General features: G+C 29.7%; 7 protein-coding genes across 7 annotated transcripts; 3 read left to right on the forward strand and 4 right to left on the reverse strand.

Annotated features, from left to right (window-relative positions):
* Positions 1-398: 398 nt before the first annotated feature.
* On the reverse strand, positions 399-1,220 carry cubi_00387 (uncharacterized protein; the record flags this gene model as incomplete). Its single annotated transcript, XM_029017401.1, has 1 exon — positions 399-1,220. One exon carries the CDS (start codon positions 1,218-1,220, stop codon positions 399-401), a length of 822 nt encoding a protein of 273 aa, XP_028873890.1.
* A 658-nt stretch (positions 1,221-1,878) lies between these two features.
* cubi_00388 (uncharacterized protein) lies at positions 1,879-2,397 on the reverse strand (the record flags this gene model as incomplete). The annotated part of the gene is made up of 1 exon (XM_029017402.1): positions 1,879-2,397. One exon carries the CDS (start codon positions 2,395-2,397, stop codon positions 1,879-1,881), a length of 519 nt encoding a protein of 172 aa, XP_028873891.1.
* A 1,231-nt stretch (positions 2,398-3,628) lies between these two features.
* On the reverse strand, positions 3,629-4,096 carry cubi_00389 (uncharacterized protein; the record flags this gene model as incomplete). Its single annotated transcript, XM_029017403.1, has 1 exon — positions 3,629-4,096. One exon carries the CDS (start codon positions 4,094-4,096, stop codon positions 3,629-3,631), a length of 468 nt encoding a protein of 155 aa, XP_028873892.1.
* A 2,329-nt stretch (positions 4,097-6,425) lies between these two features.
* Positions 6,426-6,938, forward strand: cubi_00390 (dephospho-kinase; the record flags this gene model as incomplete). The annotated part of the gene is made up of 1 exon (XM_029017404.1): positions 6,426-6,938. One exon carries the CDS (start codon positions 6,426-6,428, stop codon positions 6,936-6,938), a length of 513 nt encoding a protein of 170 aa, XP_028873893.1.
* A 547-nt stretch (positions 6,939-7,485) lies between these two features.
* cubi_00391 (ARM repeats-containing protein) lies at positions 7,486-8,307 on the forward strand (the record flags this gene model as incomplete). The annotated part of the gene is made up of 1 exon (XM_029017405.1): positions 7,486-8,307. The coding sequence occupies one exon, from the start codon at positions 7,486-7,488 to the stop codon at positions 8,305-8,307; it is 822 nt and encodes a 273-aa protein (XP_028873894.1).
* Positions 8,308-8,947: 640 nt separating this feature from the next.
* Positions 8,948-11,122, forward strand: cubi_00392 (uncharacterized protein; the record flags this gene model as incomplete). Its single annotated transcript, XM_029017406.1, has 1 exon — positions 8,948-11,122. One exon carries the CDS (start codon positions 8,948-8,950, stop codon positions 11,120-11,122), a length of 2,175 nt encoding a protein of 724 aa, XP_028873895.1.
* Positions 11,123-12,016: 894 nt separating this feature from the next.
* On the reverse strand, positions 12,017-15,730 carry cubi_00393 (uncharacterized protein; the record flags this gene model as incomplete). Its single annotated transcript, XM_029017407.1, has 1 exon — positions 12,017-15,730. The coding sequence occupies one exon, from the start codon at positions 15,728-15,730 to the stop codon at positions 12,017-12,019; it is 3,714 nt and encodes a 1,237-aa protein (XP_028873896.1).
* Positions 15,731-15,786: the final 56 nt, after the last annotated feature.

Here is a 15,786-nt window from a genome sequence, read left to right on the forward strand (position 1 = left end):
CTGACCATTTAAACAGAATAAAAATGAGTAAACAAATTGAGATTCCAATTTTTGATTAAATAATCATTTGTTCGTTCCGATAATAACTCATTTTTGGCAGTTCTTATTTCGTCCAAAGAAAAAAAAGCAATTATTGCCTTAAAATTCATTTTCTTACTGTGAAAGCAAAAAAAACTATATTTTTTTTCTCCAAAAAAAAACCAAATAAAAATAAAACCAATTTAAGATCTTAATTTGCTAAATAAAGCATCGTTAAATCAAGCTATATTACACAACTCCATTCTTCAAAGAATTAAACTACAATGAAGCCAATTTAACGAAAACCTTCATTCGCCAGATAAAACACATCTGCAGATCAAACCGAATTATAAAAACTCATCTATTCTCAGATAATACCTCTATTCCAAATCATCCAATTTAAAAATACCTTCATTATCCCCTGGCCCCTCTGACCCCTCTGGCCCTTGACCTGAACCTCCATCTGTTGAAGATTGTCTTCCCCTTCCTCTTCCTCTTCCTTTACTACTTCCTCTTCCTCTTCTACTTCCTCTTCCTTTTCCTTTACTACTTCCTCTTTCTCTACTACCTCCTCTTCCACTTCCTCTCCCTCTTCCTCTTCCTCTTCCTCTACCACCTCCCCTTGTTAGCCTTCCTTTTTGACGTCGTTCTGAATCTGATTCATCTTTCTCTTCTTCCTCTTCTTCCTCTTCTTCCTTTTCTTCCTCTTCCTCAGAGGAATCCTCGGAGGAACTCTGACTTGATTCCGATGGTGAAGATGGGCCTGACTCAGATGGACTAGGAGCTGGATAAGCTAGGGCACGTCTAAGCCAAGTGTGCTTAGTAGAGGGTGGGGGTCGAGGTGGTAAGGGGCTAGGACCAGGGCTGGGACTGGGGTCCGGATGTGGATGGTGATGTGGATGATGATGATGATGGTGGTGATGATGATGATGATGTGGGCCAGGGCGAGTTTCCTGGCTCGGTATGGGGAGGGGGGAGGATGACGATAGAGGTCTAAGTGTTGGTCGGGATCCTGGTCTTCCGGTCGGCCCCGGTTCAGTGGGGCTGTTAGTACCAGGGCCAGTACTTGAAGGCGTTTCATTTTTAACTCTTATAAGTGAAACTTCTCTTGTTAAAAAACTCTTCTCAGTATTGTGCTCGAAGAAAAATAAAGAGAAAGTAAGTGTAGATATGATCAACACCAAATAATTGTTTAGATACATCTTGAATATTTTATTTTAAAAAAAATTAACATAAATGATTAAAGTGATCGAACAAAAAAAAGGTTGTAACGTGTTTTTGTGTAGTTAATTAAAGATTTGAGATATGGAAGGTCTTTTTAATATATATATATATTAAAATATTGATTAAAAGTATATGAATTAATAGTTCCTTATCTATACGTTATAAAAAAAAGTACATACCGGTACGTACAATCTTTTAATTTTCTTCCCTCCAAATAGGCGGAAAGGTGCACTGGGAAATAAAAAAATAATTTATTTGCGCAATATGCCCAAAATCTTTATAAAGGAGGGAGTAGTAATTATTTAAATATATATTATTGAAACCTAACAAAAATCCAACAAATCTCTCTAAATTAAAGAAAGAAAGAAAGAAATCAGTTAAAACCCCACTTGATTTCGCAAACAACAAAAATAAAAACCGTTTATTCAATAAACAAATTTATTTAACCTTTAGTTCTAATTACACTCATCACTACAACTTACATTAGAAAAAAAATGAGTCTTACAATATTTACACGCAAAGATCACAATTTCAATCATCTCTGCAATTCTGTATTTAGAAAATAACTTGTTCATTGCCTTTAACATTTTTTTTTATATTTAAAATAATTGCATTTACAACCCTTACAATTTATATTTACGAATCATCACTGTTGTCGTCTTCGGGGTCAGTTTCTACGGGTGGTGATGGTGGACGAACTGTCATGGTTAATGTAAATCCTCTAAATGTACTGGTTTCTGGTTCAAAAGATAATTCTCCATTTTGAGGAAATTCGAGTTTACCACTATGTGAGCTTGAACTAGACGAGGATTTGGAAGAAGAAGAACAACAACAACAAGAAGAAGAATCAGATTCTGCATTTGTTTCCTCTGGATCAAAGCCATGATTAATAAGCATTAATCCGTTACTACCAACGAAACTGACTGTAGATACTGGTTCTCTAGTGCTCTGTCCATTACGTGTAGCTTCAAGATCAAGTTCTTCATCATTGGAAGATGAGCAACAACATAAAAATCCTCTTAAACAACCAGGGACTCTGACCTGTAAAAGTGAAAGATCACGCACCTGAAGATTGCTTCCTTTGTTGATTGATGGGACAAAGTTGGCGATTGAAATAAGAAGAATAGTTATGAATAAAAAATTTACAAGACGCATTTTAATGAATTTATTCCAATATTGGTAAATTTTGAACTAACAGAAAAAGAATAAAATAAAATTGATTTTAGAGTTACCCGCATTCTCTCTGTTAAATATTTTAGGCTAATATTTATTTAATCAGTATTAAGATAATATGTTGAAAAGCATTTAAATAATACATTGCTAGTGGCGGTATTTGAAGACAATATGGATAGTTATTGTCTTTTTAGTTGTAATTATCCTAATAATGCTATTTATTACTTGTGGATTTGGCAATTATGTTACTAACTTTATTTTTTAATTTAAAAAACTTTTGGATCTGAGGTTAACCCCTAGCGCGTTTATCTTAAACAATTAATTACAATACCAAATTAATCATCCAAGTTTATTACTGTTTTATATTTAAGAATGCTAAAATAAACAAAATGTCTGTTTAAGGATTTGTGCAACTGTACATTTATCCCATTTACCAAGTACAATAAATTATAATTTATTGAAGTTATTAATTATAATAATTGCAAAATGACTTTGGATTTCATTATCAACCAATTTCTGGTTATTAAAGCAACTTAATGATATGTGAAGTCTTTTTTTCTAAAATACGTTAATTTATGTTTGAACAAATGAGGTTTCTATACTTATAGAATAGGAATAATAACCAGATTTCACTCGTGCTCATTAAACTAAGTAACCATTCTTTGTAGGGGAAAGAAAAACTCTTTGGATGACTGAATTACTTATTTTAATGTTTGGTCTGGCTCTGTATATATGTTAACACTTGTTTTGTATATCAGAATAAATCGAGAATTGGAAATTTTTAATTTATATATAGAACTGAATGGGTAGAATATTATGTAGTTTAGCTCTCATACTTGCTGAAAATTACAAGTTATTTAAATACTTATTGAAACCCATTAATTACAAGAGTAATTAGAATATATGTAGATGTGAACAACTCAAGGCTCATCTCAGATTAGAAAACCAATTGGAGTAATTTAAAGGAAAAGAACAAAAAATTAGTCGTAGGGGCAACATAACACAGCCTAGTCTGTAGATTGAACTGCGTTTCCACCATAGCAAATATAGAGATGGGAGTGCGACAAAGTAATATAGCATTGATGAAAAGCTCGATTTAGACAAATTTCGCACAATAATTGTCTGGTCTTGGATTTATTTAGAGCACTCAATCAACCTCGAATGCTACAGGATTGACTCATCAATTTGAGAGAACAAATTCCTCGGATTTTTTTCAATCTTCACTCCTATTTCTTAAAGGTGTGGGCTTTTCTAATCCCATCATCACCCTAAGTGGTGGCGCAGTTGGAGAAGGCAACCCTCCAGGTATAGATCGCATTCCTCCTGTACTAAATCTCACTTGTTTCCTGGGCTTCTCTCGTCCAGCACCACCTTCTGAAGATTGGCATGATTCACCAGTGCCATTAAATCCGTTTTTTTTCTTCAAGCACGAACGGGCCGGTGGTGGTGGTAGGGTAGGAAACGTTTTCTTTTTTCCTCTGCCTCCCTTTCTCTTGCATTTTCCTCCGCAACAACCAAAACACCTACCCAAAAGTTTCCGGAATCTGGACGCTCTTAAATTAATGAAAGAAATAGTAGTTTTTATCTCGAAACTGTTCTTTAACTCATATTGTCCGCAATCAAACAAAGAAAGTATGAGAATTAAGGTCGCAATTAATAGGGTCGTTCTATTAACAAGCATGTCTTCCTAGTCTAGTAAGAAAAAAAAAGCAAAATGCGAAACGAGAATGAATTATGGATCTGATTTTATTCAGATCCTATTATATTTGGATCATTCCTTTTTATGTTGAACTTTTTATCGAGTGCCATACGTACCATTTATTTAGATGTTTTTGCCCCTCTTATACGTATTCCCCTAGAATGTCTGATATATTAAAAGGCGAAGATCACAAACTAAGTGAAGACACAAATCTTTACAAATATTGAAAATTCTAAATTGCCGTTGACTTCATACTTTTTGGCAAAAAAAAACTGAATGAGAACTAAATACTTTAATTGGAAATGGAGACTTTTCTAAGATAAATGTTTTGGTACGATTAATGATAAATGACCTTTTTTTCTTCTGTTCCTATATTATTGAATAGATAGATGAAAAAGTCCACTTGATTTGTCCAAATTGTATTCACTGTAATATTTATATATGTTTAATGGTTTTGTACCCTAAAGTTAGTGTGTTTTCTCTTGCTACGCTAAATGTTATTTTTTCAAAAACTATTCTCGGTTTGTGACATGCCAGTCGCTTCCTAATTTTTATATATAATTGGGACATAAATATTAAAGATTGTTCTATGTTAGAACCAGTTCATGTATTTTTTTTTTTTTGCAATGTTAATAATTTTTAAAGTAAAATATTGTACGATTCTCCTCTACCTAATAACTTTGAAAAAAAACATGTGAAATATTCTTTGTTTTGATCATCTTCAATTTTTAATATTTAAGTGAAAAATCAAATGTTACTAAAGTGGCATTTGATAGCAAAAATAAAATCATACTTATGTTTTCCCTTGTATTCATTTATTGTCATCTACCTAACAGTTCTTAAACAAAACAAAAATGATTAAATTTGTATTATTTAGTAACAAATCTTAAACAATAGAAAATAATAGATATATAATGATTTTTTTTTTCTTGAAACAAATTCTATTATTTTAGTATTTTTATATTGGAATGATCTAAAATTCTAATATAACTTTGTTAATAAATTGGCTGGATATGTAGTATAAATTAATTTATAAGATATATTCAAGTTAAAAATATTTAATATTGGTTACCATAAACAAAATTATTGAAGAATAATAAAGTAAACAATTTAAAGAAATATTACTACTGGGTAACAAATTTGAATCCATATTATTAGCTATATATTACAATTCCCCATATTGTTTAGAAGTCTTGAATGACACCAATGACTACTTTTATTGTACCTAATAAAATAATTTGCTCAGAAAATAAACTAATTATGATTCACACAGATTTTTTTGATAGATACTAACAAAAATATACAATGTTTTGTCAATAATATATACTTGAAAAGAAATAAATATATCAGGTTAGTAAAAGATTGATGTATTACAAAAAGTTACGTCATAAATTTGGAATTTTAAAGCAAATCTTTAAAATCTAGAATTTTGAAAAATATAAATTTTCAACTATAATTCTTGTTAATTTAAGTACATGCAATAATTATTTCTTAAAATATTATTTTATTTTGTTTTTTCATTTTATTATTATAAATATTGGCGGTAAAAATAATTAGTTCCTGTCTCACAAATTATTAAAATTTATGACATGTTTATGATTTTCTTATTACTGTATAAAATAAAAAGAAAATTATTTTGGAAAGCTTATATATTTGATTTATTTACTTTAGAATAGTACCAAGTTTTTTTATACAAAAATTAATTTTTAAGAAGAGTAATATATGTATTTGAATATTTTATTCTTGTTTCTAGATTCGATATTCACAAATATACTGTATTATTTTTTAGTAGTAAAATGCAAAAAAGTGACTAAATCTGAACTAATATTACTATTTCTGGCAATACCAGTAAATCTTTTGGTAAGTTTGTTATGAAACAAATTAATAATACTTAAGCTCTATTCTGAGGGCATTATTAAAAATCATTTAATAACTTCTCTAATAAACCTTATAAAAACAATGATAAAAAACATTTGGAAATAACATAATTTTATAATTGAAAAATATAGTCGTATATATTTAATAACAATTTTCTTAAGGTTTTTTTCAATTCAATAATTTGCTTACTTATTCATAGAATCGTGATCCCTTGTATTACTGGAGGAATTGCGTGTGGTAAAACACAAGTTTCAAATTTTTTAAAAGAAAATAACTTTGTGATCATTGACATGGATATAATTTCAAGAAAAATTGTAGATATTGGAAAGCCTGCTTATTAGTAAGTTTTATATTTTAACTTGGTTTGGTATTTTAATGTTTAATATACTTGAAACCAAGTATAATATATTACTTGTTGGAGCCTCATTACTAAATGAATATTTCATATTTACCTTTAATTAATCAATTTCAAAATAGTGACATATTGAAAGAATTTGGTGATAAATTAGCAAACGAAGATGGGAGCTTGAATAGGAAGCTTCTTAGATCTATAGTTTTCGAGGATCCACTAAAAAGAAAAAAATTGAACAAGATTACACATTCCAGAATCTTTTCTGCTACCTTATATGAGATTTTTTATCACAGAGTGTTTATTCTATTTACAAGATTTAGGAATGTTAAGACCGTTCTTGTATCTCCTTTGCTTTTTGAAAGCAAAGTTTTTACGTGGATATGCTCACCAATTTATGTAGTATTTACAAATAGAGAACAGCAAATTAAGTACTTAATGGAGAGAGATTTCTGTACTAGAACTCTAGCAGAAAACATGATTGACTCGCAGATGAGTTTAGAAACTAAGTGTGAACTCGCAGACAAAGTTTTTTGGAATAATAATAGCTTACATGATCTACAAATTCAAATCAAGAGTGAATTTTCTTTGCCATAACTAACTAAATACGCTAGTTTTTTTTTACTATAAGCTAGCAACTACAAATTCTATATTTTTACAAACTTTTAATTTTATTGCTTACCAATTAATTATATTTTTTTTATCATCTTTTTTCCTTTTTTTTTCATCTTTTACCAACATATTTTAGCTGCATGCAATATTGGTAGACATGACGTCTTGGGCAAAGTTACCATCTAAGAGAAAAAAAGAACAAGTATAAAATAATGTTACTTGGAAGAGATAATAATAAATTACGGTAAAGATAAATATAAGGATACTATAAGCGACTTAGTCCTTTATTATCATTATTGTTGTTTTAACAATAATAATTTAATATTGGGTATTAAAATTGGTCTTTTTCCCTTAAAAACGAATTCTACATATACATTTTCAGCTTGATAGCCCAAGATCATCTATTACTTTTAGTATTAACATATTTACAGTTAATAATATAAATATAGGTGTATTAATTTGTGATCAAATCAACTTTTTTCACAAGTAAAGTTTTTTCCTTAAAAACAAAACTGAAGAAATAATCATCAAAATGGGTAATTCTCTTTCATCAGGATGCTGTTCTGGAAGAGAAAATGAGGAGGCAAAAAAGTTAGCTCAAGAAAAGATGAATAGAAATGAGGCTTTAGGTGATGATATTTCTAGGTTTGATTTGGCATATGACAAAAATGATATACAAGAATTTATTAATCTATTATCTTCAACCCAACCAATAGATAAGTTAGATGAGCCAATGCATCCTTGGGCGGCCGATCCTAAAACTGTTGGAGCATTAGCTGCAACTCAGTTGGCAATTCTTGCTGCAAGAGACAGTCAGCCGGAGCTTAAAGATGAAATTAGAAAAAAAGGAGGAATACAAGGTTTATTAGAGTTACTTAAAAGTAAAGAGGAAGATAGAATTGACGGTGCAATTGTAGCACTTTCATTTCTGAGTGTTAATAATGTTGAATGTTGTAATGTAATGTTTGAATGTGGAGTATTACCATATCTAGTGAAATGCATGTCAAGCGAAATAGATGGGTTAAGAGCAGCATCTGCACAAACAGCAAGAAATATCTTCATATTAGGACTTAACCAAAGAAAAGAATTTATGAGACTCGGTGGAATTACGGTATTAGTAAATCTTCTTACTCCTCCTACAAAAAACGTCGATAAACCAGAAAGTTGGTATACTCCTCTTGAAGCAGTGTATCATATAGAAGATTTAATTATTGATCAAAATGAAGAATTACTAGAATATACTAGAGCTATTCGAAAATGTGGAGTTGTTGAGAAGCTACAGGTTCTTACAAAAAGCAACAACAGAGATGTTTCAGAAGCAGCCGAAATTTTATTAGCTAGAGTTGCTGAGTGATCTTAGCAATATTTATTAAAGAAAAATTAAAAAAATAAAAGAAAAAAAAAGTAATCTATACAAATCCTTTATATTAATAAGTTTGACAATTTACATATACATTTATTCACTATCAAACAACATTCCTCCCCTAGAATAAACATTAGTATACTCTAATTAAATACATATTTTCACACATTATATCGAATTATTCAGATAGTTGACCTTAAATTATTAGACAAATATATTTCATATAATTATCGTTTTATCAAAGTAAATCAGTACAACTCTTTCAAAAATAGTTCAATCAATATAGTAAATATATATTAGATTAACCGAACATTTTTTTGCAAGAAGAAATATATTTCCGTTTTTACATTAATATTTCTTTTCAATAATACTCTATTTATTATTTAGGCGCCAAATTATTAATTTTTTTTTTGTTGTATTTTAAAGTAAATTTATGAGACGTAATAAAGGAAAAAGAAATTTGACATAAAGCCTTGCTTTTTTTTCTGGAAGGAAGAGTTATTAAAAAAGTTTAAATATACTTCAGTACTAGTACTTTGGTGCATAAAATTACACTTATATACAAGAAGAATCTAAGCTCTGACTCTTAGTAATTACGCGAATTAAAGAGGCAAATATATGCATATGAATTATGTTTAAAGTAACTCGTGAAGAATTAGGTGAAGATATTGATCTTCTGGAGTATTTGAGTGATTCTACATACGATGGAGAAGAGACTGAAGAATATATCTCTAAGAAATGTAATGCAATAGAAGAGCCACTAACTTTATCTGACTCGTTTTCAAAAAGCTTCGCTGTTTTTGGGTTGCCATGTATAGGCTCAGATAAGTATGAAAGATTTCTTAAGGCTCTTAGGACAATTATTAATCAAACCCTCAGGATGATGAGAGTAGAATACGACGAAAACTTTTTACTTGATATACCACAGGATGAAGATGGTAATACTAAAGGAGTTGCTATATTAACATTTTCAAATTCATTCCAAGCAGAAACAGTCTGCCAAGCACTTTCAAAAGCACCGTTTGATAAACATACAAGATTTAATACTGTTATGTTTGATGATATTAAAAGAATTATTGAACAAGATGAATCTGCCCCAGGACATTTTGAGACTCTATACCCACCACCAACTCTTTTCAGTAGAAATGATTTAAGAAATTGGTTAATGGGGCCAAGATGTAGAGAGCAATTCGTTATTAGATATCAAAGTGCAACCGAAATTTATTCATTTGACTCTATTCAAAGAATTCCCGAATTAATTTATGATGGTGAAAGAGCAAAAGGAGGAAAAAGAGTTTGGACAGATTTTTCTGTACAATGGAGTCCTATGGGTTCTTATTTGGTTACATTCCATCGTCAAGGAGTTGCACTTTGGGGAGGTGATAATTGGGATAAGAAGGTTAGATTTGAACACAAAGATGTTAAATTCATTGATTTTAGCCCCAATGAAGAGTACTTACTAACATGGGATGGTTCTTCACCAGATTCTAGATTTGATAAGGCTGTGAAAGTATGGCATGTTCTTTCTGGAAGACTATTGAGATGCTTTTCCACACCAACAATGGCACTTAATAATAATGTATCTGATAATGATCTGCATTTCCTCTGGAGTCCAACCGGAAATTATCTCGCTCATTGCTCAGACAAGGGAGAACTTTTTGTCTATGAATCTTCTAATATGACCTTAGTAGAAGATCCTTCTACTGGTAATAAAAACCCATTAAAGTACCCACTTCAGTTTTTTGATTGGTCTCCTGAAGAAGACAACCTTTCAATTTGGTGTCCAGAAAGAGGAGACACACCTGGTAGACTTACTTTACTTTCAATTAAAAATAGAAAAGAGTTGGCAATAAAAAATGTATTCAATGTTAGAGAGGCATCTGTTCACTGGCAACCAAAAGGTCAGTATATGTGTCTTAAAGCTCTAGTTTCTAGAAAAGCTGGTAAAAAAGCAAAAAAAGAATATACTCAACTTGAGATTTTTAGAGTCAAGGAGAAAAATGTACCAGTTGATACTGTTCACATTGAAGGTGTTACTGTTAAGTGCCTATCCTGGGAATCATCAAACAGATTTGCTATTGTAGTTGTGGATGATGTAACAAGATCCCAAACACTGAGATTTTACCAAGTAAATGCCACACAAACTGACTTTGTATGTTCTTATTATTTAACATCACCCGTTGATACAATTAAATGGAGCCCACTTGGTAGTTATTTCGTTTTGGGAGGCTCTGGAGGAAACTTGACATTCTGTCAACTCACAAATGAAAACAAATTTGATATCCTACAAAAAGATGAGCACTTTATGTGTAACTGGATCCAATGGGATCCTACTGGTAGATATGTTACAACGGCTTTCCAATCTAAGTTAGCCGAAGGTGCATATAAGTACAGCACAGAAACAGGTTTCATCGTTTGGTCTTTTCAGGGTAGACAACTTTACAACTCTCCTTTAGAAACATTCTACCAATTTATATGGAGACCTCATCCTCCTTCTCTACTTTCACAAAAGAAGTTTGATGAAATTCCGAAAAAACTTAAGGATTACAGTAAAAAGTTTGATGCTGAGGACGAAGCAGTTAGATCTGAAAAGAGAAATGTTTTCCTCCAAAAGAGAAAGGTAAATGAGGATGAATTCAATGCCATTCTTCAGAAGATTCATGATTGGAAGGTTCAGCAACCTCCCTACAAGGAATGGCTTGCAGCGAAAGAAACTCTTCTTGAATCTCTACAATGGGAAGAACAAGAAGAAGTTATCGAAATTGAACTTGAAACTATCCAGGAGGTTATTTCTACTGAGGTATAAAAAAGAAGTCGCATTCGTTTTTTTTTGTATTTACTAACAGTACAAATCTGCTTTTATTTATATCATTAATTTCACTATATAATATTTTTATAGTATTCAATAATTAGTTTATTATTATTTAACTCCTACTCATCATTCAATTTTACTTTTACCTGTTTTAGCTCACACTCAAGATCTGCATGACATCATTTTTACTTTTTTTATTAGTAACGAGACGAGACAAAGCCACGGCGATACGGTATTTGCCATTTTTTGTCTTAGGACAATTTGGCGCCCATATATTAATAATCAACTTATTAATTAATGAACTAATTAAATAATATATTATTATTATTATTACTATTTAATAAAGCTGTACAAATTACGATAAATATATAATATCATAAACAAAAACTTTCTATTGTTTAACTCGTTTATTTCTACAAATTACTTTTTAAATTTTCTACAATAAAAGGTTAACAAAATGGGAGCAAACAAAGGTTTCATGTTAAAAAAGCGTCTTGGAAAGAAGATGAAGCAAAACAGAGCTGTACCACACTGGTTCCGCATGAAAAGCGATACTGATATCAGATACAATGTCAAGAAGCGTCACTGGTTAAGAACTAAGCTCGGAATGTAAATTCTATATATATATATTTTCTGAATGGATATATTATATGGAGTTCTGATTTCAACAGACTTTCTTATTTTTGATTAACTAATCACTTGTTTCATGTCAAACAATTGAGGAACTCTAATCTTTGGATGTCTAGGATTATTAATTAATATGATAGCTTAATCATCATTAATCAATAGCTTCTTAATTTTATTCTATCTCTATTGTTCTTTTTTGATCTCTTCATAACAAGCCTTAATTGCATATATTTGTATCTCGAAGTCTACCATTATTTGCCCTTATTCAGTATCATTCTCTTCAGAATGATCTATACATATATTTAATGTATTAATACACTCTTGTAATCTCTCTTCTAATACCATTGAGAAATTTAAGAGTTGAATAACTTGATGTGTCCAAATAGTATAATTATTGTTGATATTCTCATCTTCATCATTTGAAGTCTGTATTTGCGTTAACATTTCTTCTATCCAAAAATATATTTTAATACTTTTTTCCTGTTTAATATCTAAAATTTTTTCAATTTCTTTCTTTTCGCATTGAAAATCTTTAATTTTATATATATAACTTTTCAAGTCAACGTTAAAACTGCTTTCTTTCTTTGAAAGCTGAATTAATGTACTTTGAAACTCAATAATATCTTCTTTAGTTATCAGATTTTCGCTAGAGTCCAACATACATTGATTCAACTGCTCAGTTGCAGTATTCAAAACTTTATTTAAAATATTGAGTTCTCTTTCTATTTTGTCATGAAATTTACTTCTCACTTTGCAGTTATAACATTCCTCTATTTCACATCTTATACTATTTAAACCCATTAAAAGTTTCAACCTAGTTTGATTTTTCGACAGTAGTGATGCTATTTTTTGTAAAACTAAAATTTCTATCTTACTACACTGAAATTCTGATTCTGGATTTAGCTGAAATGTATTTTGATCTTCATTACCTGTGCTAGATTTACTTCCATGTAAGTACTTACTCATTCCTGGTATTGGAGACTTTGTAATATCCTGATATTCAAATATAGTTTTGTCCAATTTATCCTCTTTTATTCTTTTTTTAATTCTTGTTTTTTCAGGTCTCATACTTAGATATTTTGAAAAGCGATCTTTAAATTCATTTCTGTGGTAATTTTCGTAAATCTCCTTATTGTAATCATAATAATTTAATTGTTCATTATATATATAGGAATTCAACTTTTTTCTAATTCTTTTGAATGTTTTAAATTCAGAATTTAATCTTTGATAAATATCTTCTGAAGAAGTCAAATTACTACAACAATCAATCTGGAAAGCTCTGGAACATTCTATGTAACCTTTGCTATGAATTTCCCTTAGTTTCTCTATCAAACAATTAATATTCTCACTATGTTCCTGGAAACTCTTGTATAAATTTTTTATCTCAGATTTTCTGTTTAAATAATCATGAAAAGAGCTATTAAATTCCTGATTTTTATTTACACATGATGATAGATATCTATCAATGTTACTAAATACCTCATCATAATAGGTTTTCTCTTTCCATATTGATCCCCATTCTTTAACTTGCTTTGAAAAATGATACTCAGAGAATTTTAGGTTGCTATTTATAATAGAGTTATATATATGCTCAGACATATCTTGTAGATGTTTTCTCTTGAATGAAATCTCTTTATAAAAAGTAAATGCTTCTGTGTAGCTCTCCTTATCACATTTCAAAATCAATTCTGGTTGGTTTGGTAGCCATTCTCTAAGAGTGTTATCTTTAATTAAAATCCATTCTTTCGTATTTCCCCTTGTTAATCTTTTAACATTTGTTTTCCTTATTTGAACAAAATACTTATTTAGCTCAAAGTTTACTAATCTTAAAAGATTGTTATATTTTCTAATCTGAGTATTATTATCAATAATTTTTTTAAACTTATAGTAACAATCATTACATTGCCTATTTTTACATGAACTACAATCTTTTCTGTCAATGTTCGAGTAAGACAACTCCAAAACTTTAATGAATGCTTGTAATGTGAATTTAATTCTTTCAAGAACCTTTGCTCTAAGAAAAGGTGATAACTGCCCATCTAATCCCAATACTCTATTAATAAAAGACTCAGATAAGTACTTCTCAACTGACCATAATCTACCATCCTTTCCAAAATACTCTAGTTCAATTTCATTGTTTTTGTTCAAGTCCTTGAATTCAGAACTAATTAAAATTTGCTCAAAACCACATAGATCTAAATAAGCTAAAATAGACTTATAAAGTTTATTCTGAGAATTAATGTTACTTTCCAAGTTTTTAAGTTTCTTATAATTCTCGTAACATCTTTGGCAGTCATTATAAGAACAAGTTTGACATTCTTTTCGTCTTAAATATACCCTCTTTTGAATCTCACTGGAAATTATTCTGCTTATCATTTCTTTGGATAATTCGCTCATCAAAACTAAGCTATTAACATCACATAATAACTTTTTATTATGTACTTCCCAATTTTTAGTGGAACCATAAATTAATTTCTCAAGATCTACCTTATTCTTTTCGTATTCCTCATACTTTTTAAATATTTTGTTTAGCTTTCTATTGTATTCATTAGGAGGCATATATCTATATTTGTAACCATAAGGTCTTTTAATAGATTGAGAATGATCATCTAGTTCAATATTTTTGTTTTCTAGGAAGTAAATACAAGATTGGATGTCATTTTCGAACTTGATTTTTTGAGATTGATAGTACTTTAGAATACGTATTTGTGTATCAAGCATATCTCCGAATTTAGTGAATCCATTAAATGATTTGATATTACACTTGGGACATGATCTTTCAAATAAAGACTCAATAAAAAACTTTACACTTCTAATCAAAAGTGATAACTTCTCATTTTTATTAACTAATTCTTCAAGCTTTTCTTTAGTACAATCAGTCATATTTGATTCAGCTCGTTCATTATTACCTGGAATTTTATCCTTTTCACTATTTTTGATTTGAATATCTATTTCCTTTTCAGATTCACTTAACATTTTTTTTAGTTCTTTATAGTTTGACTCATGATCCACTCTATGGTCATCTTTTGTTATATTAAAATTTGGTCTTTTTATTACTTTATAAATTCTTCCTCTTTTTTTATTAAAATCTTCCCATGCTTGAGTATAATTTACTCCACTATTTAATTGCCATTCAGAGTTATTTTTGTCATAGTTATGGTAAAAATCAAACTTATTTGAATGGTCAACAAATTCTTTAAATAAAGATATGATCATTTTATATCGATGCTTATACTTGTTTAACTCGATATACTTACTATTTAAATGTGATTGGAAGTCATTACATATATTACACTCAGGGGAATCACATTGCATAATAAAAGAACTTTCCAAATTTTTAATTTCAATAGAAGTTTGGTATATTCTTTTTAGGGTGTTTTCTTTCATATTTATAAGTCTTCTAATCCTGGACTTATATTTTTCCTTTTCTAAATCCTCTGACATCATATCTTTAATAATTGGGATTTTATTTTCCGAATAACTATCCAAATAAGAGTTTTTATCTTCCTCATCACTCATTATTTTCTTATAAATGCTCGTATTTTCTGATATCTCTGAATTATAGGTATCTCCCATCTGATCGTAAAAGCCCATATAATTTTGTCGTTCTTCTTCTTCTTCCAAAACTAAAAAGTCATTTTCCAATTTATTATTTGGACCAAATATCTTGCTAGAGCTACGTAGAATTGCATATTCCTCTGGAAAATTAGTTTCGTTGAACAAAAGGATCACCTTTTTACCTCTTTGGTTATACCAACAATCCGGATTATCTAACAATAGTAATAACTTTTGATCCAATTCAAATTCATTGGCAGATTTACCAAAAGCATTGTACTCTCTCAAGAATAAATCCAAGCTGGGGGCTACATAACCAGTATATTTAAACTGGTAATCTCTTCCTTGATCCCCATAAGAATCTGGTAAATAACAGGATATCAATAATACTAATAGAGATATCACAATAATCAATTTCATTGTTAAATCTCAATAGCAGCTACTTATATTTGTTACAGTGTTTGACTATTAAGTTG

This window comes from Cryptosporidium ubiquitum, assembly GCF_001865345.1.
Source record: "Cryptosporidium ubiquitum isolate 39726 chromosome Unknown contig_14, whole genome shotgun sequence".
NCBI classification, from domain to species: domain Eukaryota; phylum Apicomplexa; class Conoidasida; order Eucoccidiorida; family Cryptosporidiidae; genus Cryptosporidium; species Cryptosporidium ubiquitum.